Raw genomic sequence first — 27,861 nt, 5'->3', positions numbered from 1 at the left:
CTGAACTATGCTCAGCTCTCCTGTGCTGGTCCAGCCAGTCTTCCAGAAGCTTTGCTTTCACACAGCCGGTCAGTTCACTCTGTGGTGTCCACGCAGTCCTAAATCCAGTCAGATAAACACTCCAAACAGCCTACCCGACCGCTCGGAGGCATCCGCATGGTCCTAAAGCACACAGTGGACAGGTTTTGTATCACATTCCAATGATAAAACTGGGGGGGACAATTTCGTCCCTCTGTCCCGTCCCCGGTGAAAGTTGCGCCCCTGGATTGAGATAGTTCCTTACCTAGCTCACAGTATTTGCCACCATAATCATATGCGCATAGGCAGAATATGGGTTCCTATAGACAATGAGGGGACAGAGGTGTCACAGTGATGGCAGAAGGCACAAGAAACAGTAACAAATGAAAAACAAGAGAGTGATAAGCTCTGAGTACATGTGATGAAGATGTACTTGATTTGTTTTTGTTGCATTTTCGGTAGCAAAGAGCTTGATTGAGCTTGATGTACCTGATCTTCTTTGATAGGGAAAATCAAACCCTCCACCCATCGACAGCACCCTCGCCACAAAATAATTTCAGCCATAGGCCAGGGTTGATAGCTCTCTGAATAAATGGGCACCTCATGCATGTTACAATTGTACCCGTGGATGCCACTGAGAGTCACTGTTGTACTACTAATAAGCAAAGCCATTATGAGAAGGAATAAAACACAGCTAACCAGCATAAAACCCAGCTAACCAGCAACCACATAAGCTACTGACTGCATCGTATTAAATATAAGTTTGTATTTAAAGTATCAGTCTATCAAAATGTATTCTAATAATTAGTCTACATTGTGCAGTGTTATAGAGGAAAGGTAAACCACATGTAATTAATTATTTATAATTTATAATTTGTAGGCCTATATGCTGTTACAGGTTGCTGGCTGTAGTTGAGCTGATTCATCAGGTGTTTAGGTAAATTGTCAAGGAATTACGTCAGTCAATTCACATTAAAGATGTGAACTAAAACAAATATGTACATTTTTATCCCGGAAGTCGCCATGCCTGGATTCTGCTTAGTTCAATTTCTCCAGACTGTGAGTCGCGAAGGCTCAGGGCAACTGGAGGAGGATGTGACGGATGTGGGAGACTATCCACGAGGAAGACGACGCACGAGCGACCGACGGACGGATCAGTATACAGGCGCTTCAGACGAAGCGAACAGGTGGCTGCCTAGTACAACATGGGTAACGCTGACTCCAAACTCAACTTCAGGAAAGCTGTGATACGACTAACAACCAAAACACAGGTTTGTTAACATAATAACGCTCTTTTGTATAGGCCAATGCAGCATTTAAATATTTATGAACAGTTCTGTTTTTCAAGATAAAAATAGCAATTCAAGTGGGCCAGATGGTAGTCTGCCAACAAGTTGTATTTGACACACATGGATGAGTGACATGGATGATTGGGTGGTAGAGAAATACAGTAATGGTTACCATCAGTCCAAAAGCAGAGTTTACTGGTTAAATGTAAACTTTTAATTAAAATGTAGGACTAGGATATTTATATTTTGTTATTGGCTATAAACTGACAATTAGATTAATTGTAGGGTACTGTTATAAATACTGCGAATTTGTGTAATCAAATAGTGGACTCATAATATCGGCAACAATGTATCTATGTTGTAATCAAATGTAACATTGTAGTCATACTTCTGTAGTTATAATAAACACGACCAAGAGCCTCATATCAGGTGCAGACAGTCATTCTAAGGTGTATCCTATTCACAGAGCTATGATGAGATGCGAATATGAATACTGTACATTCGGGGCTGTATTTGAATCGATAATTTTCCTGCTTTACTCTTCCTTGATTTAAAAAAATAGAATAAAGGTAGCCTCGAAACCATTTCCAGCTACATTTCTGATGACATGGTTGTTGAATGAATCATAACACTCAGACAATGTGGCTGATTTAAGGTGGGGTGAAAGACATTCAAGTTAGTTAAATAAGCATTAGTCTAAAGTGCACTGTTTGGGTGACATTTACCCTGTCATCAAGGCAAAACAAGTAGCTGAATATATTGTCTGTACAACAAAACAAAAGTTAATTTCATCATATGTGTTCTTCATTGGGGCGGCAGGTAGTCTAGTGGTTAGAGCGTTGGACTAGTAACCGAAAGGTTGCAAGATCAAATCCCCGAGCTGACAAGGTAAAAATCTGTTGTTCTGCGCCTGAACAAGGCAGTTAACCCACTGTTCCTAGGCTGTCATTGTAAATAAGAATTTGTTCTTAACTGACTTGCCTAGTTAAATAAAGGTAAAATAAAACATTTGATGGTTTCCTGGGCACAGATCTTAGTCCCGGACTAAAAAGCAATGCTCAATGAAGAATCTCTATCAAAAGTGATTTTTAGTCCATGACTAAGTTTATTATGTCTATATTTATCTGCTCTGCTCCTGAATGCTACAGCCAAGCAGGTTTCTGAATTAATAATGTACAAGTTAGTAGAGAAGGGAAATGTCAGCATCACAACCGTCTGTGCTCCTCAATGAGAGCACACTCACATGATGTAGAGTGGAGTGACATCTGGGACTGGGTTTAGATGGGGCCTGGCTCTGTGTGTCTGAGAGTGGAGTGACATCTGGGACTGGGTTTAGATGGGGCCTGGCTCTGTGTGTCTGAGAGTGGCATGATGTCTGGTTCTATCTGCGATGGTGTGCAGAATGGAGATCGTTTCCTCTGACTCACTGTTCTGGTCAGAGCGTCAGACTGCCACATAGTGCATTGCTAGCTACTGGCCATCATGGGGAATATAAAGGATACGAAGACCTGAATTTGTGGTCGCAACGCTGTCACCATTACCACCACATGGGAGCATAGACTGCAGTGTGCAGACTGAGGAGGCTATTTTTACCATGCTCACATGGTGGGAAATGTCTACAGAATTAAAAGTACGTATCTCAGAGCATCGTAGTACCATTAGGTGCAAAAACTCGACTTACCCACTTTTTGGAAGCAAACCACTCAATTTCGTCTCTGCGATATATTAGCATCAAACATGTCACCCTCCCTAGGAGAGGGGGTAACCTTGATAATTTATTGTTAAAACGAGAGGCTGCCTGGATCTTTAATTTAAAGACCCTTGCTCCCTTCGTTCTCAACATAGACTTTGATCTGAAGCCACTCTTGTGATTATTGTGACTTTGCCATTGTAATTGTTTGTAAGCTTGTGTAGTCTAAAATGAATCTATGATCGTAAGCTATCCATTTGTTTTTTTGTATGCTGTTTGTATGCCATTTTAATATTTGAGAATTAACCAATGATATTAGGCCACACTTGGCCATGATTACAGACACCTGTGTGTCTTTTGACACTATAAAAACAAATCATCCCGCAGTGTTTGTGATTACACCCTGATGAAGACAGCTTGGCTGTCGAAACGTTGGTAATTAAGTTGTTTGCATCTGAGCTAGAGTGTGCGGCTCTCCTTTATTTTCAATGGAAATGTCTACAGAACAGATTAAAGAAAAAGTTGCACTCTCATTTATTTTTCTTGCTGTGGATTTATTTGACGAATGTTTTGGCTACAGAGCCTTCATCAGACAGGGTTTTGGGATGGGGAATATATCTGATCCCTGTTTGTTGCCTCATCTCCCCCAGCCTGTGGAGACTACAGACGATGCCTTCTGGGACCAGTTTTGGGCGGATACTGCCACGACCGTCCAGGATGTGTTTGCTCTGGTGCCGGCAGCGGAGATACGAGCTGTCAGGGAGGAATCTCCCTCCAATCTAGCAACCCTCTGCTACAAGGTAATGTAGGGTACTAGGATACAGTACATCCTCTGTGTGTGTATGTGTGTTTAACCTTTATTTTTTCTACCTTGGATACAGTTGGTGTAATAGGAATGCAAGACGGTGTACAGTAACAGGTAGGGCTGGGATGATATCAGTATCGCAAAAACATTTCCATGGCAAAAATCAGAACACGAAGCAGACCACTCTTTGGTCCTTTAAAAACCTGCTGTATGTAAAATATTGTGTGCTATAGCTTGGAAGATAAATAAATGGGACTCTGGATGACAACATAATGATTTTTGTTCCCAACATTAGGGCTGTTTTCCTAAATAAGTTCAATCCGCCTCGTGTTTTGTTTCCTTGCCACGATACTTGCATTGTCTCGGCCCTAGTAACAGGTGTATTCTGAGTGTGTTAAGTGCTGCTGTACTGCAGTATCGGACAGGTGTTCCACCTGGGTTTGCTTCCAATATGTCTCTAGTTGTTTTTAAATGGTGTGTTTTCATCCTTTTCTGTATTTAAGCAGATTCTATTGGGTACCTTGGATACAGATGGTGTTAAAGGAATGCTAGTGTTTGTTGCAGCAGATTAACTATTGTAAATGGAATTGTATGCCTGTGTTGAGCCTCACGGGTCTACTGTATAAGCCCTCAACTGGAAACGCTTGCATAAGCAAGAAATGAAGCAGTGTGTGAGAGGGTGTGTTGTATTTGACTAACTGTACATGTTCATGTGTTCATTCCAGGCGGTGGAGAAGCTAGTCCAGGCGGCTGAATCTGGTTGTCCCTCAGAGAAGGAGAGACAGATAGTCCTGAACTGCACCCGTCTGCTCACACGTATCCTACCATACATCTTTGAGGACGCAGACTGGAGAGGGTTCTTCTGGTCTACCGTGCCTGGAGCTCGGGTGAGAATACTGTACTACTCATCAACGGCACCATCCAATATAGAAAATGCTGTGTTCGTTGCTATCCTAGCCCATTGGACATGTAACCCTTTGAAGTTGTGATTTCATTATATATGCAATTTGCGTATCAGTTTATCAGTGGTCAGGGTCATTTTAATTAGGTGAGACTCACCTCTGTGTTCCCTAATTATTTGGAAATTAAGAGGGATGCATTCTCTATCGCTTGCTGCCAACGATGCCAGTCTCGCTCTCCACTTGTCGCTCTCCACTTGTCTTTAGCACCTCAGACTCAGTGAACACTTGCAGGGAGAAGCTGTGTGGCGGGGCAGGGGAGAAAGAGGAAGGAGCATCGGGGCTAGTTGCATTAGAAGGGCTGGGAGATGAGGAAGTGTTGGATGGGCAAGGAGGCATGGCTGAGTCAAATTAATGAAGTGGCTCAGCCATACGCTCCTTGTCAGTAACAACCACATTATCAGCATTAACCTTTCACGGCTACTAACCCCGGATCCGGGAGCACCCCCCACCCCCCACACACTGATTAGCATAGATAGCATAGCTTCAGAAGTAGATAGTAGCATCTAAATATCATTAAATCACAAGTCCAAGACACCAGATGAAAGATACAGATCTTGTGAATAAAGCCACCATTTCAGATTTTTAAAATGTTTTACAGGGAAGACAAAATATGTAAATCTATTAGCTAAACACGTTAGCAAAATACACCACTATTCTAACTCCATCAGTTTCTTACTCCTTCAGGTGCTATCACCAATTCGGCTCAACTAAGATATTGATATCCACTAACCAAGAAAAAACCTCTTCAGATGACAGTCTGATAACATATTCATGGTATAGGATAGTTTTTGTTAGAAAAAAGTGCATATTTCAGGTAGAAATCACAGTTTACAATTGCACCGACCATCGCAAATCGACTAGAATTACTAGATAGAGCAACGTGTATGACCAATTTACTCATCATAAAACATTTCATAAGAATAGACAAAGCATAGCAATGGAAAGACCCAGATCTTGTGATTCCAGACAATATTTCAGATTTTCTAAGCGTTTTACAGCGAAAACACAATAAATCGATAAGTTAGCATACTACATGTGAAAACGTTACCAGAGCATCGATTCCAGCCAAAGAGCGCTATAACGTAATCACCGCCAAAAGATATTAATTTTTTCACTAACCTTCTCAGAATTCTTCCGATGACACTCCTGTAACATCATTTTACAACATACATATACAGTTTGTTCGAAAAGGTGCATATTTAGCCATACAAAACCGTGGTTACACAATAAAAATACTAGGAAATCAAGCCTCAATATGTCTGACGTCATCTATCAGAGTGATCTAGTTTAATTGAAAGCTAATCATATACTTGACTAAAAAATACAGGGTAGACAGGAATCGAAAGACAAATTAGTTCTTAATGCAACCGCTGATTTACATTTTTAAAATTATCCTTACTTTTCAATACAGGGTTCGCCAGGTGAAGCTATACCAAACAAAATGGCGAAATATGCGTTTAAAATATTTCGACAGAAACACGGTTTATCATATTAAATATTGCTTACTTTGAGCTGATCTTCCATCATATTCTTGGGCAATGTATCCTTTCTATGTTATAAACGTCTTTTGGTCGATAGATGTCCTCTGTCCTTCGAAATGTCCACTAACAACGACCGAGACCGCGAAACGTTCCCAAAGCTAGAAAGTGCACGACAAATAAATTCCTCAGAATCGCACTAAACGGATATAAATTGCTATAAAACGGTTAAAATTCACTACCTTATGATGTTTTTAACAACTATAACGACTGAAAACATGACCGGAGAAATACTGCTGGTTAGAAAACGATTTGGAACGAGGCAGGTCCGATGGCCTTCACGCTTGAGGCGCACGTTGAGAAAGGGGGGTCTCTGTACATTTTGGGCTTTTATAATGGCTGGGAATATCCCATCGACTTCATTGAAAACGTGATGACGTACAGACACCCAGAGGAAGACGTAGGCAGTGTCGGTTTCTTCATAGCATTCACTGTGGCCTTATAAACAGACCCCAGATCAGAGGTAAAAATTTCTGAAATCTGAACCCTGTCATGAAAAGTGCTGTAAAAATTGTTCTGTACCACTCAGAGACAAAATTTCAACTCCTATAGAAACTATAGACTGTTTTCTATCCAATAATAACAATAATATGCATATTGTACGATCAAGAATTTAGCACGAGGCAGTTTAATTTGGAGACACAAATATGCTAATGCGGAACAGCACCCCCTATAGTTGCAAGAAGTTAAAGTTGCATTAGAAGGGCTGGGAGATGAGGAAGTGTTGGATGGGCAAGGAGGCATGGCTGAGTCAAATTAATGAAGTGGCTCAGCCATACGCTCCTTGTCAGTAACAACCACATTATCAGCATTAAGGGACATGGGCAGCTGTGAGGAGGAGGGTTTATTCTCCAGGTCTTTCATTGTTTTCCAGAACTTCTTGGGGTTCGACCCACAGTAAGAGAACTCCTTAAAGTACCTACTGTAACTTTGGTCTTCTAGATAGCCTGGGTGCACTTATTTCTCATTTGCCTGAACGCCAGCCAGTCAGCCTGGGTATGCGTGTGCCGAGCCTTTCGCCAAATGGTGTTCTTGATGTGGAGTAACTGAAAGATCACAAGAACTTCAAGGGGTGCTAGACCCCTGCTTGTTTTATGTTGGAATACAAGAGGCATGATGATGTCTGCTCTTTAACAATACAAATCTTGAGTTCATATGCATGACATATTATGCATAAACAGACTTATTTTTACCCCTTTTTCTCCCCATTTCGTGATATCCAATTGGTATTACAGTCTTGTCCCATCACTGCAACTCCCCTACGGACTTGGGAGAGGGAAAGGTCGAGAGCCATGTGTATGGTTTCCTAGAAACAAGGGAAGGCTCAACTAACCCTTTGACTCAACTTACCCCACTCTCCCCTACTTGTTACAAATCATTGGATAGAATAGGTTTGTCTTATGGTGAAATGGATGCTGGTGATTTAGCACGAAACATGCACTGTGGGCTCGGAGAATAGACAGACAGACAGAGGAAGAAAATTCTTCCCAAGACTCTGGTTTAATTTTTCAGCTCCCTTTTCAGTTTTCTATGGAACATATTTTCTTCTTGAATTTGTGAGTGAGCGCCCCACTCCCATACTGACTGTCCCCCACTACTGCAGCCGCTGCTGTGCTGTCTGGTGGGAACTGCATGTATTCAAGTTTTCAAAGCTCTGACCAGCCAGCATTGTAGGATGAGCCCAAGCTGGGTTGTGTCCATTTGGACACACCGTAGAAAAATGCTTAACAACTTTGTGTAACGCAAAATGAAAATGTGCGTTTCTTATTAGACAAGATCAGGTAGTACCTAGGGCTGTTGCGATGACCATATTACCGTCACACCGGCGGTCATGAAGGCTGTCAAATTCCACATGACCGTTTAGTCATGGTAATTAGACTTCTCCAAGCTCTGATGCTGCTTGCTAACTTGCTGGTACTCAGCACTCTATTGTCCCTATAATCACTCTGCCGTCAATGCAAATGTATCGAATCTAATCAAACACTTCACGAGAGCCCATGAGCTCATGTTGCGCAACATTTCTATAGGCTATGCAATTGCAGGAGAAAACAGAGTGATGGCCTCTATTAAAAAGAACAGGATCCCATCAGCTTTCTATAGGCTAGGCCTACTATATTTATTTCTCAACTTTCCTAATATTAAGCACATTGGTTATATTTACAACAGGATTATAGCCTACCTGGCTGGCATGAAAATAAACCATGGGGAAAAGCATTCTCCATTCGCTATTTAAGTGCATAGATTACATGTATTTTTTCCTGCTGCCCCTGTTTCGATACAGGTGTATGATAATGGTCCGTTCTAAATCAAAACAAATGTCACACATATACACTGCTCAAAAAAATAAAGGTAACACTTACACAACACAATGTAACTCCAAGTCAATCACACTTCTGTGAAATCAAACTGTCCACTTAGGAAGCAACACTGATTTACAATAAATTTCACATGCTGTTGTGCAAATGGAATAGACAAAAGGTGGAAATTATAGGCAATTAGCAAGACACCCCCAATAAAGGAGTGATTCTGCAGGTGGTGACCACAGACCACTTCTTAGTTCCTATGCTTCCTGGCTGATGTTTTGGTCACTTTTGAATGCTGGCGGTGCTTTTACTCTAGTGGTAGCATGAGACGGAGTCTACAACCCACACAAGTGGCTCAGGTAGTGCAGCTCATCCAGGATGGCACATCAATGCGAGCTGTGGCAAGAAGGTTTGCTGTGTCTGTCAGCGTAGTGTCCAGAGCATGGAGGCGCTACCAGGAGACAGGCCAGTACATCAGGAGACGTGGAGGAGGCCGTAGGAGGGCAACAACCCAGCAGCAGGACCGCTACCTCCGCCTTTGTGCAAGGAGGAGCACTGCCAGAGCCCTGCAAAATGACCTGCGAGCTGTGGCAAGAAGGTTTGCTGTGTCTGTCAGCACCTGCAGAACCACTCCTTTATTGGGGGTGTCTTGCTAATTGCCTATAATTTCCACCTTTTGTCTATTCCATTTGCACAACAGCATGTGAAATTTATTGTCAATCAGTGTTGCTTCCTAAGTGGACAGTTTGATTTCACAGAAGTGTGATTGACTTGGAGTTGTGTAAGTGTTGTGTTGTGTAAGTGTTCCCTTTATTTTTTTGAGCAGTGTATTATTTAGTATATGTAAAGACAAGATTAAATCAAGAATAATCTGATGGGTGACAATATTAGCCTATCAAGTATGAATTAGATATTATCACTTGTGAATGATGCCCAGCATAAGAAATAATGCCTTTTTTGCGACTTTTTCGAATCATAGTCGCACACCCCATGTAGCCTAGCCCATAGGCCTATATCTGTCCCTCCAGGATTTCTCTTTTTTTTGTGATTTCTGCAGCCAAAAGTGCTTGATTTCTGTGGCAGCTTTACAGAAATTCTGCGATACGTTTTTTTTTTTTTTTTACAAGTTAATTTCATATAAAGCAATAAAAGTCATATGTGCTCAGTTTTAGGACGATTTTAAGCAGAATACGAAATACAAAAACAATTAGAAACATCTAAAGTGCTCAATTCGGTTTATTTTCCTGAACAAACAGCTCTGTCATAATTGACTCACATTCACTCACACACACCTCTCCATCAGGCTTGGGGCTTGCTATCAACACGAGATGCACCTCCCATTCATACTCTCTCTCTCTCTCTCTCACTCTCTCTTAAAAAAACAAATAGATTAAAAGCTGATCATCACTTTCAATTTGAGGATCGATATTTCTTTCTAATAAGTTGTCTTCAAAATTCTTGATATTGATTTTTTTTCTGAAAAGGGTCGTAAGGGAGATAAAGAACAGAACACGTAAAAATAGAGTTGTGGTTGATTATTATTCCCCAAAAAAATTTCATCCAGAAAGATTGTGCTTTTGTGATCCGTATTAAGTTTTAGAGTTTAAAACGGCAATGCTGACAAATTGCACTCCGTGCTATGAGCAGCGCTCTCCATAGACAGACTGGGGAGGGCAGAGTGTCGACCACCCTAATAATGCCAATGTTAGCGAGTAAAAGTTGAGTAAAACGCCACTCACCTTGATTCTCAGGGCTTGCCACAGTCTTCCCTGCTACCACTTCAGTCAATGTGATCTACCTCTGCTGTGGGAACTGTTCTGACATTCTCATATGCTTTGCTGATTCGAAGTGACTGTTGATTGTCGACTTTCTCTAGTTTCCAAAAACATTTGGAAATTGTTTTGCACGGTCGTTAGGTGTTATTTTTGTTGGCAAATTAGATTGATTTCTGTTCATTGTACTGCCTGTCAGCCATCAACAATCACCCATCATCTACGCATATGAATACGCTGACAGGCCAGGGGGAAAAAACGTTGTTTACGTGTGGTTTGATTGGGCCATTTTCCACGGTAAGTGCAGTAATTGGTCAAAATTACGAACCCGCTTTGATTGGACCCTTTTATGCTCTAAAAGTGCGGGAATTGGTAAGAATTATGAGGTCTTGCATAATATGCGCTGATTGGTTGATTTTGCATTGAATTATGCGATCGCGGAATCCTGGAGGGACTGCTATATGTTTTAAAAAGGTTTGTATCACAACTAAAGTGGCCAAATAATTTATCGGCTTTGCAAGGGGTGTAGAGCCTAACCTGCATACATAATCAGCAATGAGTTTCAAGTTTGGGGAAGATAATTTTCACCATAAAAATGCACCTTTTTTAATAAAAATATTACATGTATAATTGCATTTGCGGTCACTTTTGATAATGGTGTTTTCCGCTAATGGAACATTTGCGCTTATAGCCTACTACGCTTATAATGTGAAGAAATGGCCTAATAGTTTATCAACGTTTCGACTAACACGCTGTTAAGAACTATTTTTAAATTTTTTATATTGACTTTCAATGTTCAATGATCTGTTGCGTCAGCCACATTGCGTAAAAAAGTTTTTTTGATGCTAGTGGTTGTATTAATTTGGGATCTTTTGCATCCCACAACTGTCCCAGACTATGTTTGGAATATTTATTTATTGCAGAGAATAGAATAGGTCGACTTTCGTACTATGGAGGATAGTAGATATGTTTTTGCTGTTCGTTAAGCCTACTCATCTTGTTGGCTGACGACAAGTAAATGTGGACAGATCTTCCAATATCTTCAATATGCACCTCAGAATTGGATAAGGACGCACGCAGTTGCGTCCCCGATGTGGCTCTCTTCACTTGTAGCCTGTGAGAGACTCAATCACATGATGGAGAGCCATGTGAGTGAGAGGTGATTCGGCACGCTCAACACTCAGGGAGAAGGGCACAAAGGCCACAGGCCACAAAAGGCATGGATTTATTTTAGGGTGCATTACGGCCAAACAAAGGGGATGCCTCCTTGAAATTCTAGGCATTATCTAGTGCTTGTCAAATTGTAAATGAGTAGCTGATGTAGTGTGTACAGCCTGTGCAAAAAAACAAAGCAGAGCTCATGCCTTTTCATTAAACTTTTTTAAGCTAAACCTTCCATGTTTGACGGATGCATAAAAACATCCCCCATCTCAGACAAACTGATATCTCGTCTATATGATGCTTTTCAATCTGTTAGCACACCTTCTACAGATGCCATTAAGGCAAAATGGGAGGAAGAACTAGGGACTGACATTTCGATTCGGTGGCAGACTGGGAAGATAGCTTGGAGTATATCCACACCTGCTCCATTAACTCCAGACATTGTCTCATACAATTCAAGCTATTACACTATTGCAAAACCAAACTGCATAGGATATTTCCTGATACATCCCCTATGTGTGATAAATGTCAGGCTGCGCAGGGTACACTACTCCACTGCTTTGCCCTATGCTCTAGCTTGTATGGTTATTGGTGTGGAATTTTTAGGATCCTCTCTGAAGTTCTGGAGACTTCAATTGACCCAGACCCGCTTCTGATAATCCTGGGAGTGTCTGATTCCTTAAACGGATTAACCAACCCCCAAAAACAACTCATCTCTTACAGTCTCATTTTGGCAAAAAAAACGAATCTTGTTGTTTTGGAAAAGGAGGGAAGCGCCCTCTACCAAATTATGGCTCAGCGAATTGGCAAACACTGTACACTTAGAAAGAATTAGATATATTCTGAACAATAAATTATCAACATTTGATGAAATCTGGCAGCCTTTCCTCTCTTACTTGGACCATTCGGCGCTGTAAATTTGTACTTTTTATCGCACTCTCAATGGTAATATTTTAATCTACCTTTGGGCAGCATGTGCTGGCCCCGCCACCCGAGCAGTCGGGAGGGGAATAAGGGGGAGGGATAAAGGGGGGGAATAAGTGGGGGGGGGGGGGGGGGTGACATCTACCCTCTTTCTTTCTACCTGTGCTTGTTCTGTATGTCTTGTTTTGTAATATTTGTTTTGTACCCAGAACTCTGGATCTTGTTGTTTCTGTCTGCTCTTTTATGTTTAGATAAGAATTGTATACCTGTCTTTTATACCTATACAACATTCTTGTGTGTGTTCAATAAAAAATAGTTGAACAGAAGAAACTTTTTTTAAATCATTATTAGTCGCATCATACAGCCTTACAATGTATTAAAAATCAAAACATATAACCCAATGTTTGTAGAACAACTAAAGTTCCATTAATAACTCTAAATTAAGCATATAGGAATACCTATTTCTTTGTTAACCGCTCAACACATAATAGCCGCATGTTGCGCCCTCATTGTTTGGAGAAAATATAATTTATATTTTATTCAGCTTTGTTCAATTGTATTCTTCATACTATAAAATAATGCCACAGATTTCTAAGCAAATCTTGTCTGCTAAATGAACTAGTGCAGCCCACAGCCATTTGGCATAGCCAGATCAGGACCTAACATAACGACAAATCAGTGTGCTATTCTGTTCTTCTGAAATATACTATATTTTCTTCATATCATGCTCCTTTAAGACCTGTTTAAAATAAATAATGGATTTATTGTGAAGGTGTAGGCTATATTACATGGATTTATAACTTTTTTTTAAATGTAGATGTTCCATAGATCTGCATCAGTGGCTTGTAGACTTTGTGTGGAAGCCAGGAGATGCTAAATGTGTTTGTCCATTACCGTGAGACTGACGGTTATTTGCTTGACTATCACCAGCTGATGAAATTTTGTGACCACTATAGCCCTAGTAGTACTTCCCTGTTACAGTCCATCTTCTTCCAGGGTTTTTTGCCTTATGAACACAGACCTGGTGTTGAGTCAGGTCACTGTCCCAGGCAGAGAGAACTCTTTGAGGTGGGGCTTTCCTTCTCCCTCCATGTCTGTTAATTGTTGGACCAGCTGGGTCTCCTGTAACCTGGCCTGTAGAGCATCTCAGCCTGCCTGAACACTGTTCCTATTGTGTCTCCCTCCCCCATCCCTCCCTCCTGGCCAGTGGTTGAATTGGGGAGGTATTGGATAGCCTTTAATTAAAGTGAGAGGCTGGATGGGTGAATGCCAAACTATTATGGGAGTCGGTGTGAATGCGGAACGGTTGTAGCAATCGGTGAGGAGGCATTCTCTACTACAGACTGAACTGGTTGGGGTACTATGTTTTTCCCGATAGCTTCAAGGACCCAGGCAGTCACACACAGTCAGGAGGTTAAGGCGAAAGTGGCCTGAAGACCTGCTAAGTATTTGGAAAGGGTACTATGGTCTCAACACAATTGAGTTTGATATGTTTTTGTCACGCTCGTTATTGATAATCCTTAATGCAGTTCTACTTAACCCATTTTATACTACAATGTAAGATACAGTACCAGTCAAAAGTTTGGACACCTACGCATTCAAACGTTTTTCTTTGTTTTTACTATTTTCTACATTGTAAAATAATAGTAAAGAAAGTAAAACTTAAACAACACATGGAATCATGTAGTAACCAAAAGTGTTAAACAAATCAAAATATATTTTTATATTTGAGGTTTTTCAAAGTAACCCTCTTTGCCTTGATGACAGCTTTGCACACTCTTGGCAGTCTCTCAACCAGCTTCACCTGGAATGCTTTTCCAACAGTCTTGAAGGAGTTCCCACATATGCTGAGCACTTGTTGATTGCTTTTCCTTCACTCTGCGGTTCAACTCATCTCAAACCATCTCAATTGGGTTGAGGTCAGGTGATTGTGGAGGCCATGTCATCTGATGCAGCACTCCATCACTCTCCTTCTTGGTCAAATAGCCCTTACACAGCCTGGAGGTGTGGAGTCATTGTCCTGTTGAAAAACAAATGATAGTCCCACTAAGCGCAAACCAGATGGGATGGGGTATCGCTGCAGAATGCTGTAGTAGCCATGCTGGTTAAGTGTGCCTTGAATTCTAAATAAATCACTGACAGTGTCACCAGCAAAGCACCCCCACACCATCACAGCTTCTCCTCTATGCTTCACAGTGGGAACTACACATGCTGAGATCATCCATTCTCCTACTCTGCGTCTCACAAAGCCATGACGGTTGCAAAATCTCAAATTTGGAATCATCTGACCAAAGGACAGATTTTCACCGGTCTAATGTCCATTTCTCATGTTTCTTGGCCCAAGCAAGTCTCTTCTTATTATTGGTGACCTTTAGTCGTGGTTTCTTTGCAGCAGTTCGACCATGAAGGACTGATTTACGCAGTCTCCTCTGAACAGTTGATGTTGAGATGTGTCTTACTTGAACTCTGTGAAGCATTTATTTGGGATACATATTGAGGCTGGTAACTCTAATGAACGTATCTTCTGCAGCAGAGGTAAGTTTGGGTCATCCTTCCCTGTGGCGGTTCTCATGAGAGCCAGTTTCATCATAGCGCTTGATGGTTTTTGTGACTGCACTTGAAGAAACTTTCAAAGTTCTTGAAATGTTTCGAATTGTCTGACCTTCATGTCTTAAAGTAATGATGGAATGTCATTTCTCTTTGCTTATTTCAGCTGTTCTTGCCATAATATGGACTTGGTCTTTTACCAAATAGGGCTATCTTCTGTATACCACCCCTACCTTGTCACAACACAACTGATTGGCTCAAACGCATTAAGAAGGAAAGAAATTCCACAAATTAACAAGGCACGTGTTAATTGAAATGCATTCCAGGTGACTACCTCATGAAGCTGGTTGAGAGAATGCCAAGAGTGTGCAAAGCTGTCATCAAAGCAAAGGGTGGCTACTTTGAAGAATCTCAAATGAAATATATTTTGATTTGTTTAACACTTTTTTGTTACTACATGATTCCATGTGTTATTTCATAGTTTTGATGTCTTCACTATTATTCTACAATGTAGAAAATAGTAAAAAATTAAGAAAAAACCCTGGAATGAGTAGGTGTGTCCAAACTTTTGACTGGTACTGTATACATACACTATTAGTATCGAAAATACGTGTTCTTTCCTGTGGCCGAACTCTTTGTCTGTTTCCTAGCAAGATGAAGGTGATGATAAGGAGGAGGATTGTATCCTAGGTTACATGTCTGTCTGTCTCCCAGCAGGATGATGATTATTATTATTTCGTCCTAGCAGGATGATTGTCTGTCTCCTAGCAGGATGAAGGCGAGGAGGAGGATTGTGTCCTAGGATGAGCATGATGATGATGATGTCTGTCTCCTAGCAGGATGAAGGTAATGATGATGGAGCGAGGCCCCTGGCTGAGTCTCTCCTCCTGGCTGTATCTGACCTGCTCTTCTGTCCAGACTTCACCGTCCAGAGCCACAAGAGAGCCGGCCCGGTGAGTAACCTCGTACAGAAATGCTATGAGAGGGGGCCTCCCGAGTGGCGCAATGGTCTAAGGCACTGCATCGCTGTGCAACTAGAGATTCTGGGTTCGAGCCCAGGCTCTGTCACAGATAATGTACAGTATTATTTGTGTATATTATAGCTTTTTTATGAGTCTTTTCCATATCAACACCCATTATTGATAAACCTATAGCTTGTTTTTTGAGTATTGTATTAAACTCAAACATTTGATTGTATTTGTTTGTCATTGTCAAATTTGAATAAATACTGTTTGATATGTATCAGATCTGGTAAGATTTTTGCCATTCTATTGCTTATAAGCTTTGTTATTATTTTATTGACACAATTCAATAAACTTAAACTTGGGTCTATAATCAGTAAGAGACTCCAGATTTTCCTGGTTTTAATATAACTGAAATAACGATTTGATACATGGAACTAGGAAGTACTGAATTGTGTGACGTGTGCTGTCATTTGTGTAATTAGAGGCGCTACTTTGTCCCAAAATGTTGAATAGAATTCTATGGGAATGCCATCCATTCCTTGTGCTTTTCTCTGCATGAATATTTCTTCTTGGGTGATCTGTTTTTAGTGATTTCTTTTTTTGTCTGCTGATAATTGCCTCAGAGTTGTTGAGTCTAAGAAGGCTATAGGGTCCGTCCAACTGTTTAATTTAAAGTTTGTATTTAATTTTGCGGGGGAAAATTGTAACTGAAGATCTGCTCACACAAACGAGATTATGCAGACGTTCGCATTAAACTCAAATTAAGATTGGTCCCTAAGTGAACAGAATGTCCCATTAGACCCCTGTTGTGCTTCCATGCTGTGTGTAATGCACCTGTTATCTCCGTTAGCTCCCCTGTGCAGACTAGGCTCCAGGGTTAATCAGTGACTCAAGTCCTCAGTGTGAGGTGTGACCCTGGGCCATGTTTGTCAACTGGGCTGAGGAGGAGGAGGAGGGTGGTGGACACTCCTTATCCACTGTGCAAACACCTCTATGCTGTTGTTGCAGGCCCCACAGGGCCCAATGGTGTTTGACAGGGCCGTGAAAATAAAATGGTCACCCTCCACCCTCCCTATCCTCCAGTTGACCACTCACTCACAGCTACTCAACATACACACGTGCATGCACACGGAAATGTCACACTCAGTGGAGCACTTGATGGTGTTAGAAAAAAATGGACAGCAGAGTTGTGTGGAGCAGAGTGGAGATGGAGAATAGCCAGGGGCTGTGTGTATTCTGTGTATCCCTATCGATTCAAGGATCCAGGCAGTTAAGGCTGAATGACTGCTAACTATTTGGAAAGGCTAATTTGCTTGCTTGAGGAACATGCACAGACACACACACGCAACGTCTATCACTACCAAGGTTGGAGTCAACTATTGATTAGAGTGAATAATATCATGACAGAGTTCCTACACAACTGAACTTAATATAGTACTCTATGAAGATTAAAAATGGGGCTGCTGCTGACACTCCTTCTAGGCAGTTAAAATCTCTCTCTGCAGAGGTGTTGGACAATAGGTGGGCAAAGTCAGATGAGTGCTCAGCTCAGGCCACTTGTAAAATCACAAGGTGGACAGAAGTGTGAACAAAGGCTGTGTCCCAAATGACACCCCATTCCCTATATAGTGCACAACTTTTGACCAAAGCCCTATAGGCCCTGGTCAGGAATAGTAATCTATATAAAGCAGGGATGGGCAACTTTGATGGGGGTGGGAGCCATCAAAAATTGGAACTCATCATGAGCGGCAGGTCTGCGTACCCACATCTGTACCCACACATGCAGTCAGAGCCAGGCCTATCCTTTTGGGGGGGCCATAAGCAACATTTTGTTGGGCCCCAAACCCCCCCACCTTGCGAGCAATACATTTCAGCAGCCCCCCTCTTGGCAGTGGAGAGAAGTTTTAGAGTTTATTTCCTGCAATTCTACATTTTGTTGTGGGGCATTGAGAAAATATTGCAGTTTTATAGCAAGTTTGCTGAAATTCTACATATTTTGCCATTGGGTGGAGAGAAATATTTGCAGTTTTTATTATGATATCTGAATGAGAGTGGATTAAAAAAATCAGTTGTGGCCCCCGGTCGATTATTTGACCACGATTACTACAAGTAATCGACAGGTAGCCTAGTGGTTAGAGCGTTGGACCAGTAACCGAAAGGTTGCAAGATCGAATCCCCGAGCTGACAAGGTACAAATCTGTTGTTCTGCCCCTGAACAAGGCAGTTAACCCACTGTTCCTAGGCCGTCATTGAAAATAAGAATTTGTTCTTAACTGACTTGCCTAGTTAAATAAAGGTAAAAGATTTTAAAAAGTTTAGATAACTGGCCGCTAGAGTGACTTACCAGTTTTCAAACTGACATTGGCTAATTGAGTGACAGTCAGTGACTGACATAACAAGAGAGAAACTGCTGATGCACAACCAAATTTTAAAATTGCTCCTTGTGCATTCTAATGCTAATGCCCCGACCGAGTACCCCCCCCCCCCCCCCCCCCCCCACACTCTGCCTTGTGCACATGACTATGTATCCCCCTGTCGATCAGGCTATTTGCCTCAGTTGACTGCTACTGTAGTGCCATACTCCATCTTGCCAGTCACCCGTTCATTACCGACAAGCCCTGATGCATTCAGTTCATGATTTATCTCACAGTCGCAGCACCCCCGTCCCTCTGTTGATATGAATAAAGCACGGTCCACCATGTCCTTTGTGATCTCTGCACTGTAGGGTGGCAATAACCGATATCCCATTTGACATTCATTAATTATTTACATTACACATTGTGCAGTGAACCATGTTTTATAGTAAACCAAACAATCATTGTTCTACATTAGTGTAACAACATTTATTCGAATTTTGTATGATTTCATAAAAATAAACTACGAAAACCCCCCCCGCTTGATTAGGTTTGAAGGTCACATCAGTGTTCTCTTGTTTCCAAGGACACAGAGGAGGACATGCAGTCGATAGACAGTTGTGAGTACATCTGGGAGGCAGGGGTGGGGTTCGCTCAGTCACCTCCTCTCGACTACATCCACGACCTCAACAGGTGAGATCACAGCACCAGGGAGGATGGAGAGAGGGCATCTCTGAATTCCTAGATCTACTTGTGTAGATATGAGAGGATTGGATAGATATAATTAGTACGGCGACAATTCCACTTGGCTTATCGGGGGGCAAGATGGAACTCCCACTACATTGCTTACACATATCCAACCCTCTCAGATCTACACAAGTGACTAGAGCAGTTGGGTTTCAGTTGGTGGTCAAAAATAATGTAAAATGACCAGGAATAATAATAAATAAAAAAAATTATTCTGAAATTCTGTTCCCAAGTATTCCCACAAATAGAAATTCACATGATCATGTCTCAATGTAATCAAGGTACAGTATGTATTTGAACTATCATTTCAATCTCTTTTTGGGCTTACTTGTGGTAAATTTGCAATGTACAAATTATTATAATTATTTTCTGAAACCTGACCGTTTGCTGGGATAAAAAAAATTCTGCCCCGTGGTTGAATCTAGGTGCCTACCTCTGGCCTAGAGGGTAGGGGCAAGGGGTTGATTTGGGATTTACAAGATGTTTCCATCTTTCACTCCACTGTCCTGGTCAGGACGGAGCTGCTGAAGCTGCTTCTGACCTGTTTCTCTGACGCCATGTACCTGCCCCCCTCTGCTGAGAACAACATCCTCAACCGCTGGGTTACCTTCTTCAGCTCTACGGATAACAGGTAACACACACACACTTTATGACTGATTTGGTTTGAAGCGTGTGTGTTACACTCATCCTAACTTCTTCCTCCCCCTCCCAGACATGCCCTGCCTCTCTTCACATCTCTCCTAAACGTGGTGTGTGCCTATGACCCAGTGGGGTACGGTATCCCCTACAACTACCTGATGTTCTCTGACTACCGAGAGGTGCTGGTGGAGCATGCTGTCCAGATCCTCATAGTGACTCTGGAGCACGAAGCCGGGGCAGCTGCAGCCACAGCCCAACACATCCTGGTCCACTTAGACTCCCTCTCCGCCTCTGCGATGGAAGACAAGGAGGTAAGAGACCCTGAATACCTTCCCCAACAGACATCAAACTCATTCCATGGAGGGCTGAGTGTCTGTGGGTTCACTCCTCCCTTGTACACGATTGATGAATTAAGGTCACTAATTAGTAAGGAACTCCCCTCACCTAGTTTTCTAGGTCTTAATTGAAAGGAAAAAACTAAAACCAGTAGCGACTAGGCCCTCTATGGAATGAGTTTGACACCTCTGCTTTACATCTCAGCTACTTGTGGAGAACTGGATAGGAATAAGCAACATGGTGGTAGCTCCAGCTTGCCTCTGGCCACGTGGAATTGTTAGTTGTTGTATCATCTGATAACTTTTCTCTACCTTGTGTTCTCAGCTTGTGGGACCAGACAACCTGTTTGTAAACTACCTGTCCAGGATCCATAGGGAGGAGGTAGGAGACTAATGTACACTGTTCAAATGGTCAATCCAGAGCCATATGACTCAATGGGTCAATCAGAGGTCCTTTTTTTAACCCTTCAAGTCACCGTAAATTGATAGATTGTTGTTTGTCATTCCTGTCTTTCCCCAGGACTTCAGCTTCATCCTGAAGGGCCTGGCCAGACTGATGACCAACCCTCTGATCCAAACCTACCTGCCCAACTCTACCAAGAAGATCCAGTTCCACCAGGAACTCCTGGTGCTCTTCTGGAAGCTCTGTGACTTCAACAAGGTTCGGACTGGAGCCCTAGCACCGGCATCCCCTCATTCCTATATTGAAGGATACAACAGTGCTGTAGTAGCCTTAATACTATCCTAGATGGACTTGTAGTCTCACCCCATCACTTCTAGCCTGGTCCCAGATCTGTTTGGGACTTCAACAAGGTTTCGGAGCACACAGAGTTCTTCTGCACTAAGACCATCCTAGGTCATATGGTTCTTAGTTTCTGTTCTAGCCTCACTCTTCACAGCTGTTCCCTCTTCTAACCTCACAGCTGTTTCCCCTTCTAGCCTCACTTTACACAGCTGTTTCCCCTTCTAGCCTCACTCTACACAGCTGTTCCCTCTTCTAGCCTCACCCTACACAGCTGTTTCCTCTTCTAGCCTCACTCTACACAGCTGTTTCTCCTTCTAGCCTCACAGCTGTTTCTCCTTCTAGCCTCACAGCTGTTTCCCCTTCTAGCCTCACTCTACACAGCTGTTCCCTCTTCTAGCCTCACTCTACACAGCTGTTCCCTCTTCTAGCCTCACAGCTGTTTCCCCTTCTAGCCTCACAGCTGTTTCCCCTTCTAGCATCACTCTACACAGCTGTTTCCCCTTCTAGCCTCACTCTACACAGCTGTTTCCCCTTCTAGCCTCACTCTACACAGCTGTTCCCTCTTCTAGTTTCACAGCTGTTTCTCCTTCTAGCCTCACTCTACACAGCTGTTCCCTCTTCTAGCCTCACTCTACACAGCTGTTCCCTCTTCTAGCCTCACAGCTGTTTCCCCTTCTAGCCTCACACTACACAGCTGTTTCCCCTTCTAGCCTCACAGCTGTTTCCCCTTCTAGCCTCACAGCTGTTTCCCCTTCTAGCCTCACAGCTGTTTCCCCTTCTAGCCTCACAGCTGTTTCCCCTTCTAGCCTCACAGCTGTTTCCCCTTCTAGCCTCACAGCTGTTTCCCCTTCTAGCCTCACAGCTGTTTCCCCTTCTAGCCTCACAGCTGTTTCCCCTTCTAGCCTCACAGCTGTTCCCCCTTCTAGCCTCACTCTACACAGCTGTTCCCCCATCTAGCCTCACTCTTCAGTCGTTCCCCCATCTAGCCTCACTCTACACAGCTGTTCCCCCATCTAGCCTCACTCTACACAGTCGTTCCCCCATCTAGCCTCACTCTTCACAGTCGTTCCCCCATCTAGCCTCACTCTTCACAGTCGTTCCCCCATCTAGCCTCACTCTACACAGCTGTTCCCCCATCTAGCCTCACTCTACACAGCTGTTCCCCCATCTAGCCTCACTCTACACAGCTGTTCCCCCATCTAGCCTCACTCTACACAGCTGTTCCCCCATCTAGCCTCACTCTTCACAGCTGTTCCCCCATCTAGCCTCACTCTTCACAGCTGTTCCCCCATCTAGCCTCACTCTTCACAGCTGTTCCCCCATCTAGCCTCACCCTTCACAGCTGTTCCCAACATTAGTGGTCCTTAGTCGTATATTTACAGGTCATTGAATAATAATACTTTTGCCTCTCTCATTTCGGTTCATTAAGAACACTGAGGGGTGTCTAGAGAGTAGGGTAAAGTGGCACATCTGTGTTTGTTAGGTGCCACGGTCTCTGGAGCTCTGTGCTGCACACGGCCTCTCAACACTTTCTGCATCCTGTTTCTCTACCGTTCTTCCCTCAACACTGTGCCATCTGTCGGTTTGTGCTACCTGGTACAAGCCTCATTGCGTCGCACGTTGATTACATGTTTACATCCTCCTCTGGTCTCTCATCGGGTATGCACTGAGGAGATGAGGTGCCTTTTTAAAGTGTTTCTCTAAATAAATGTTTCATGTTTCATCACTTAAGTTTGCAGATTCTCTAGGGGGCAAGGTTTTAAAGATTCTGATAATAATTTAGTTTTAACTTTGACAAGTCTTGTCTAAAGTGTTTGTGTCTAACCTCTGGGTTTCTGTCTGTGACATTTTTAAGTACAGTACTGTTGTTCCTAACTGTTTGCACACCGACTATTCATATAATATTGAAGCTCAATCTCTTAGCCCCTTTGTGGGCTAAAAGGGATCCAAATAAATAAAAAAAAATATATTTTTTGTTTCAGAAGTTTCTGTTCTTCGTGTTAAAGAGCAGTGATGTTCTGGATGTCCTGGTGCCTATCCTGTTCTACCTGAATGATGCACGAGCTGACCAGTGTGAGTCACACAGAACTGTCTGAGTAGGTGGCGCTGAGAGATATGGCAGCTCTGCTTCTTGCTCCTAAGCAACTTTGCAGTTACAAGCATTTCGCTACACCCGGAATAACATCTGCTAAATATGTGTATGTGACCAATACAATTTGATTTGTGTGCATGTTCCGAATGCAGTCTCTGAATGTTTTGGGATTGTTGGGTACTAGGTGTACATGCACTCTGTCTTAGTTTATAGTGTGTGTTTGTGTGACATGTACTGTGTGTGTGTGCAGCTTGTGTGGGCCTGATACACATTGGTGTGTTTATCCTGCTGCTGCTGAGTGGAGAGAGAAACTTTGGTGTGCGTCTGAATAAAACCTACTCGGTACGAGTCCCCATGGACATCCCTGTGTTCACTGGAACACATGCTGATCTGCTCATCATGGTGAGTAGTGCTACTGGTGCTGTCTGGATGGGAGATGTCTCAGTGCTTCCCTGGATGGGTGTGGGGTGAGGGAATTATATATTTTATCATGCTCTGATGAAGGTCTTTGTTGACCGAAAAGCCTGGCACATAAACTGAAACTACCACTGATTCAAGTGTGTGGAGACTATACATAGTACACTATTAAGGTAACTGTGCACAGTTGCCTTATGTTAGTTCATTTGTGATTGTCTAGATTTTCCACAAAATCATCACAGGTGGACACCAGCACCTGAAGCCTCTCTTTGACTGCCTGCTTACCATCATAGTGAATGGTGAGCGCTCCTATTCTATTTAAATATGTGGGGGAGTGTCTGACTGTCAGTGAAATGGTCACCACCTGTTGGCAGCATCTGGGTATTACAGTTTCTTGACACCAATACTCCACAGTGTCTCCCTACCTGAAGAGTCTGTCCATGGTAGCAGCCAACAAGCTGCTCCACCTCCTGGAAGCCTTCTCCACCAACTGGTTCCTGTTCTCTGCCTCCCAGAACCATCATCTGGTCTTCTTCCTGCTCGAGGTCTTCAACAACATCATACAGTATCAGTTTGATGGTAAGGCCTGGCTGTAGTTAGCTCGGATCCCATATCTGATTGTGCTGTCTTGCCAAACATGGGAATGAGTGACAAAGTGATCTGGGACCCAGGCTCTATAGTCTCACGTTGTCAGTCGTCACAAAGTAGTAGAGCAAACCTGGGGTCAAGAGGCTAGGTTGGCTCACTCCCAGTCAGCAAGCACTGACTGGGCAGTATGTGAACTACACCATCTCTTGGTGGACATTGGGATTGTTTCAACATGGTTGACGTTAAATGACCAGAACATAAACTGCCAGACTGATACTATTTAAGAGCACGTTTTTTAACATTATAAACCTGCCCACGGTTTGTTCCTCCCCCTTCCAGGTAACTGTAACCTGGTGTACACCCTCATCCGCAAGCGCAACATCTTCCATCAGCTGGCCAATCTGACCTCTGACCCGGTCACTATCCACAAGGTAAAGAGAGAGAGAATGTGCTCTCTAATGTAAAAGTCTATACCATACAACTTTGTCCATGTTACAGCGAACAGTGGATCTTAAAATGAAAAAGGGGCCAGCACTAACTTGACACAGTTGCAGTTGAATCATTGAAGCTTTAATTGATCATTTTCTTCTCCATCCACATAACAAGGCCCTAGAGATGAAGAAGACGACATTGGCTCGTATCTCCCGTACCAACTCCCAGGAGACCATCTCCATGGATGGGTCCCGACCCGCCATCCCAGCCGAGCCAGGGACCCTCAAAGCCAGCCTCGTGGCCATACCAGGTACCCCCTCTCCTCTTTGGAGCTCTCCATTCATGCATGTATTTTGCAAAGCACATTTCCGTATGGTATGTTAATGTTTTCTATTAACTTGGCTTTGCCGGTTGTCCACTAAGCTTCACTAACTTATAACCTATCACTCTACAACTCAGTTCATCACAGATATTGGAATTCTCTCAGCCCTTTTTATAAAAAAACAAAACAGCATTTGATTTGGTTTAGTAATTTTCACCAAATATCATGGAAATCCCTCATTTGACATCAGTTTTGTTTCATTGTTAGAAACCATTGAACAATTCTCTAAGAGTCTGCTGTCACTGTAGCTATTGACAAGCTGACAGAGAAGGCTCAGGTCTCTGAGGATGGCACCATGGTCTGTCTCCAGCACAACACACACTCTCCACAGATGACCGCTGACCAGCATACACACACTCTGCAGCCTCAACCGGCTGGTGACCAGCACAAACACTCTCCACAGTCCGCTGACACCAACACCAGTGGTATATCAGGAGCCAGCGACACAGAGTCCAACTCAGAGAGAGACAACGAGGTAAGAGCTCTGATTGGGGAGACTCATGAACCAAGCTCACTGGAAAGCAATCCATGGGGGAATGATTTAGTGAATTACGAACATGTATCAGGACAAAATATATACAGAATGCAACTTCTCAGTGACATGATTTTGTAAAGAAAATGCTGTTGAGCCTAGTGACTACCACAATGGTTATTCTTATTCCTGTCAGGAGGCCTTTCAACCAGAGTCAGACCCAGCCAGGGGTTGTTTGTCCAGAGTGTCAGCATCAGCTACATACTGGAACCCTACTCCAGACTGGGTAAGAGCCCTCCCCTTTCCATCCAACCCTAAACATACAGTACATTCACAGCTGGGGTGTTGTGTTATGTACATCATTGGTAAGATCTTTCCTTCTCTCCCTCCCGATAGATGGTGACCTGCTCTCCTTTCTCTGTACTGTTCTCTGTCAGGTCCTCTCCTGGAAGAGTAAGCTTCCTCTCCAGACGATCATGAGGCTGCTACAAGTCCTGGTTCCTCAGGTGGAGAAGATCTGCATAGACAAGTAAGGGAGAAGGATCCTAATCTTTCCAACAATGTAAAATGGGGGAGGTGGTTACTTTTCAATTCAAGAGAGTATGACAGAGCATCTGTAGGATCATGTGATTTTGATTGTGGAACCCATAAGTGACCAGAACACAGAGTGATCAATATCATTCCCCAGAACTGGATTAGCATGGATGAGATATACCAATACATTTAATCTAACCTGCCCAGGGACTACAGTTAAAAATTTGCCATCTGGCTAAAACTGGCACTTTTACAGTATTGTTGATTAATGTGCACTGTCCCTGTAAAACTAAAGTATATGTCTATCTCCTCCAGGGGCCTGACAGATGAGTCAGAGATCCTGAAGTTCCTGCAGCATGGCACCCTGGTGGGCCTGCTGCCTGTGCCACACCCCATCCTCATCAGGAAGTACCAGGCTAACGCGGGCACTGCCATGTGGTTCCGCACATACATGTGGGGTGTCATTTACCTACGGTAAGCAACATGGGCCAAATGAAAAGGGAAAGATTAAAACATTTGATGGTGATGACAGTAAATACTTGTAGTAAAAGTCCCAATCCATGTACAGAATGAATAAGACAAGACACTATAGATTAAGTTAAGATCTACTTTGGAGTAATTACAAAAGAGCAGTGCAGGGTATTCCCGAAAGCAGGATTATTAAATTGGCCAGCTAACTGATTAATAGCCACATAACTTGATTTTCTGGTTGATAAAGAAATCAACATTTGTATATTGGTTGTTGTCAAGTCAGTTATACATTATCATTATATTTCTCAAAATTATGAAGTTATTTCAAGCAATTTTGGTCATCTGGCTAACTATTTGATCCAGCTATCTTTACCAGCTCCCAGGTCTAGGAATAAAGTATACCAGCTGGTGGTCAGTCAGTGTGTTTGTCACATCTACTTGCCGAGTCACTTATTCCATGACTCACAGGTGATTGTGAGTGATTCTCTCAAATTGAATCTGATCTTTATTAACAATGACATGATTCCTCTCTCTCCTTTCCACTGGGCTTTTGTTGTTACCGTAGCAACGTGGATCCTCCAATCTGGTACGACACCGACGTCAGACTGTTTGAGATCCAGAGGATCTAACTGGAGGAGGTGAAGAGGTCTCTACGACTGCGTCTGAAATGGCACCCTGTCCGCTATATAGTGCATAGCTTTTGACTGGAGCCCTATGGACCCTTGTCAAAAGTAGTGCACTATATAAGGGGATAGGGTGCTATTTGGGAAGTACGCTGCGTCTCTCTGGAACTGGGTTGTCTGGCTGGTTCCCTCTCAGAACCACCAACTCATAACCGTCTCCTACCAACTGCCATCTCCAAACCTGAACAGAAGTCTGGATGAGGAAGAGGACATACCTGCTCTAGAAAACAAGAATTGACAGTTTGTTTTCTGCATTTTGTTTCTTGCCAACCCGTAAATCATCATGTATTAAACCACTTTTACTACAAGCTGTCTGCTACTACAACTGCCAAAAGATCTGCCATATCAACCCTCTACTGGTGTGTATTTTCTTTCACTTCTCCAACCTTGATGTATCTTTTTTTGCCAAACAAAAACCATGTATACACTACCGTATGTATACGTTAGGTAATCTGCCATTTAAGTTTTTGTATGTTTTAGATTATGTACTGCACTTATTTTCAGTATCTCCTTTTTCAGGGAGCTTCATTTTTCACCTATTATCGCTGTAAAAATTAATTTTTATTTTGGTGTGAAATAGACTTAGACTAGCGTGAGCCTCACTAAAGGATGCAGCTTTAAGAAACCTGTCACGTCTGAATTTAAAAAGGAAGACTAGTGCTGAATCCCAAATCGCCCCTCCAATTCCGTGTTCACACGCCCCATTCGCCATATGCACACTTGTCCCAAAAACTGAGGGTGTGAAAATAATGGATGGCTAATTAGATCCCCCGATAGCCACTTCGACCGAGTCAGCTATTCTGTCCGCTTCAGAGTGATGAGGTATCCCATAACTCACTGCGTTATTTTTGAGTTTGCATAATTTCACACAAAATCTATGCGATGTGGCTTGTTATGAGCCACCTGTATTTGTTACTGTCTAATGTTGAGGCTTTACACATGTAACATGAAATACTTCCCACATTAAATGTTTGTTACCAAGGTTTATATCTTGTA

General features: G+C 42.7%; 1 protein-coding gene across 3 annotated transcripts; it reads left to right on the top strand.

Annotated features, from left to right (window-relative positions):
- The first annotated feature begins 1,057 nt into the window (after window positions 1-1,057).
- On the top strand, window positions 1,058-27,852 carry LOC139571234 (protein HID1-like). 3 transcript variants are annotated; one of them, XM_071393897.1, is made up of 20 exons: window positions 1,058-1,289; window positions 3,648-3,797; window positions 4,528-4,689; window positions 15,846-15,962; window positions 18,915-19,021; window positions 19,590-19,706; window positions 19,788-20,025; window positions 20,375-20,431; window positions 20,570-20,710; window positions 22,777-22,867; window positions 23,137-23,288; window positions 23,524-23,602; window positions 23,718-23,882; window positions 24,231-24,322; window positions 24,498-24,633; window positions 24,954-25,180; window positions 25,374-25,463; window positions 25,615-25,706; window positions 26,027-26,185; window positions 26,748-27,852. In XM_071393897.1, exons 1-20 carry the CDS (start codon window positions 1,224-1,226, stop codon window positions 26,809-26,811), a joined length of 2,502 nt encoding a protein of 833 aa, XP_071249998.1. In that variant the 5' UTR covers window positions 1,058-1,223; the 3' UTR covers window positions 26,812-27,852. The 3 variants fall into 3 exon arrangements, with proteins under 3 accessions (XP_071249998.1, XP_071250000.1, XP_071249999.1); XM_071393898.1 differs by having other exon boundaries at window positions 1,099-1,289; window positions 15,849-15,962; XM_071393899.1 differs by lacking the exon at window positions 26,748-27,852 and having other exon boundaries at window positions 25,574-25,706; window positions 26,027-26,166.
- Window positions 27,853-27,861: the final 9 nt, after the last annotated feature.

The sequence above is a fragment of the Salvelinus alpinus genome, chromosome 3, assembly GCF_045679555.1.
Source record: "Salvelinus alpinus chromosome 3, SLU_Salpinus.1, whole genome shotgun sequence".
Lineage (NCBI taxonomy): Eukaryota > Metazoa > Chordata > Actinopteri > Salmoniformes > Salmonidae > Salvelinus > Salvelinus alpinus.
Note: the sequence above shows the minus strand (reverse complement) of the source record. Positions and strands in the feature narration are given on the sequence as shown.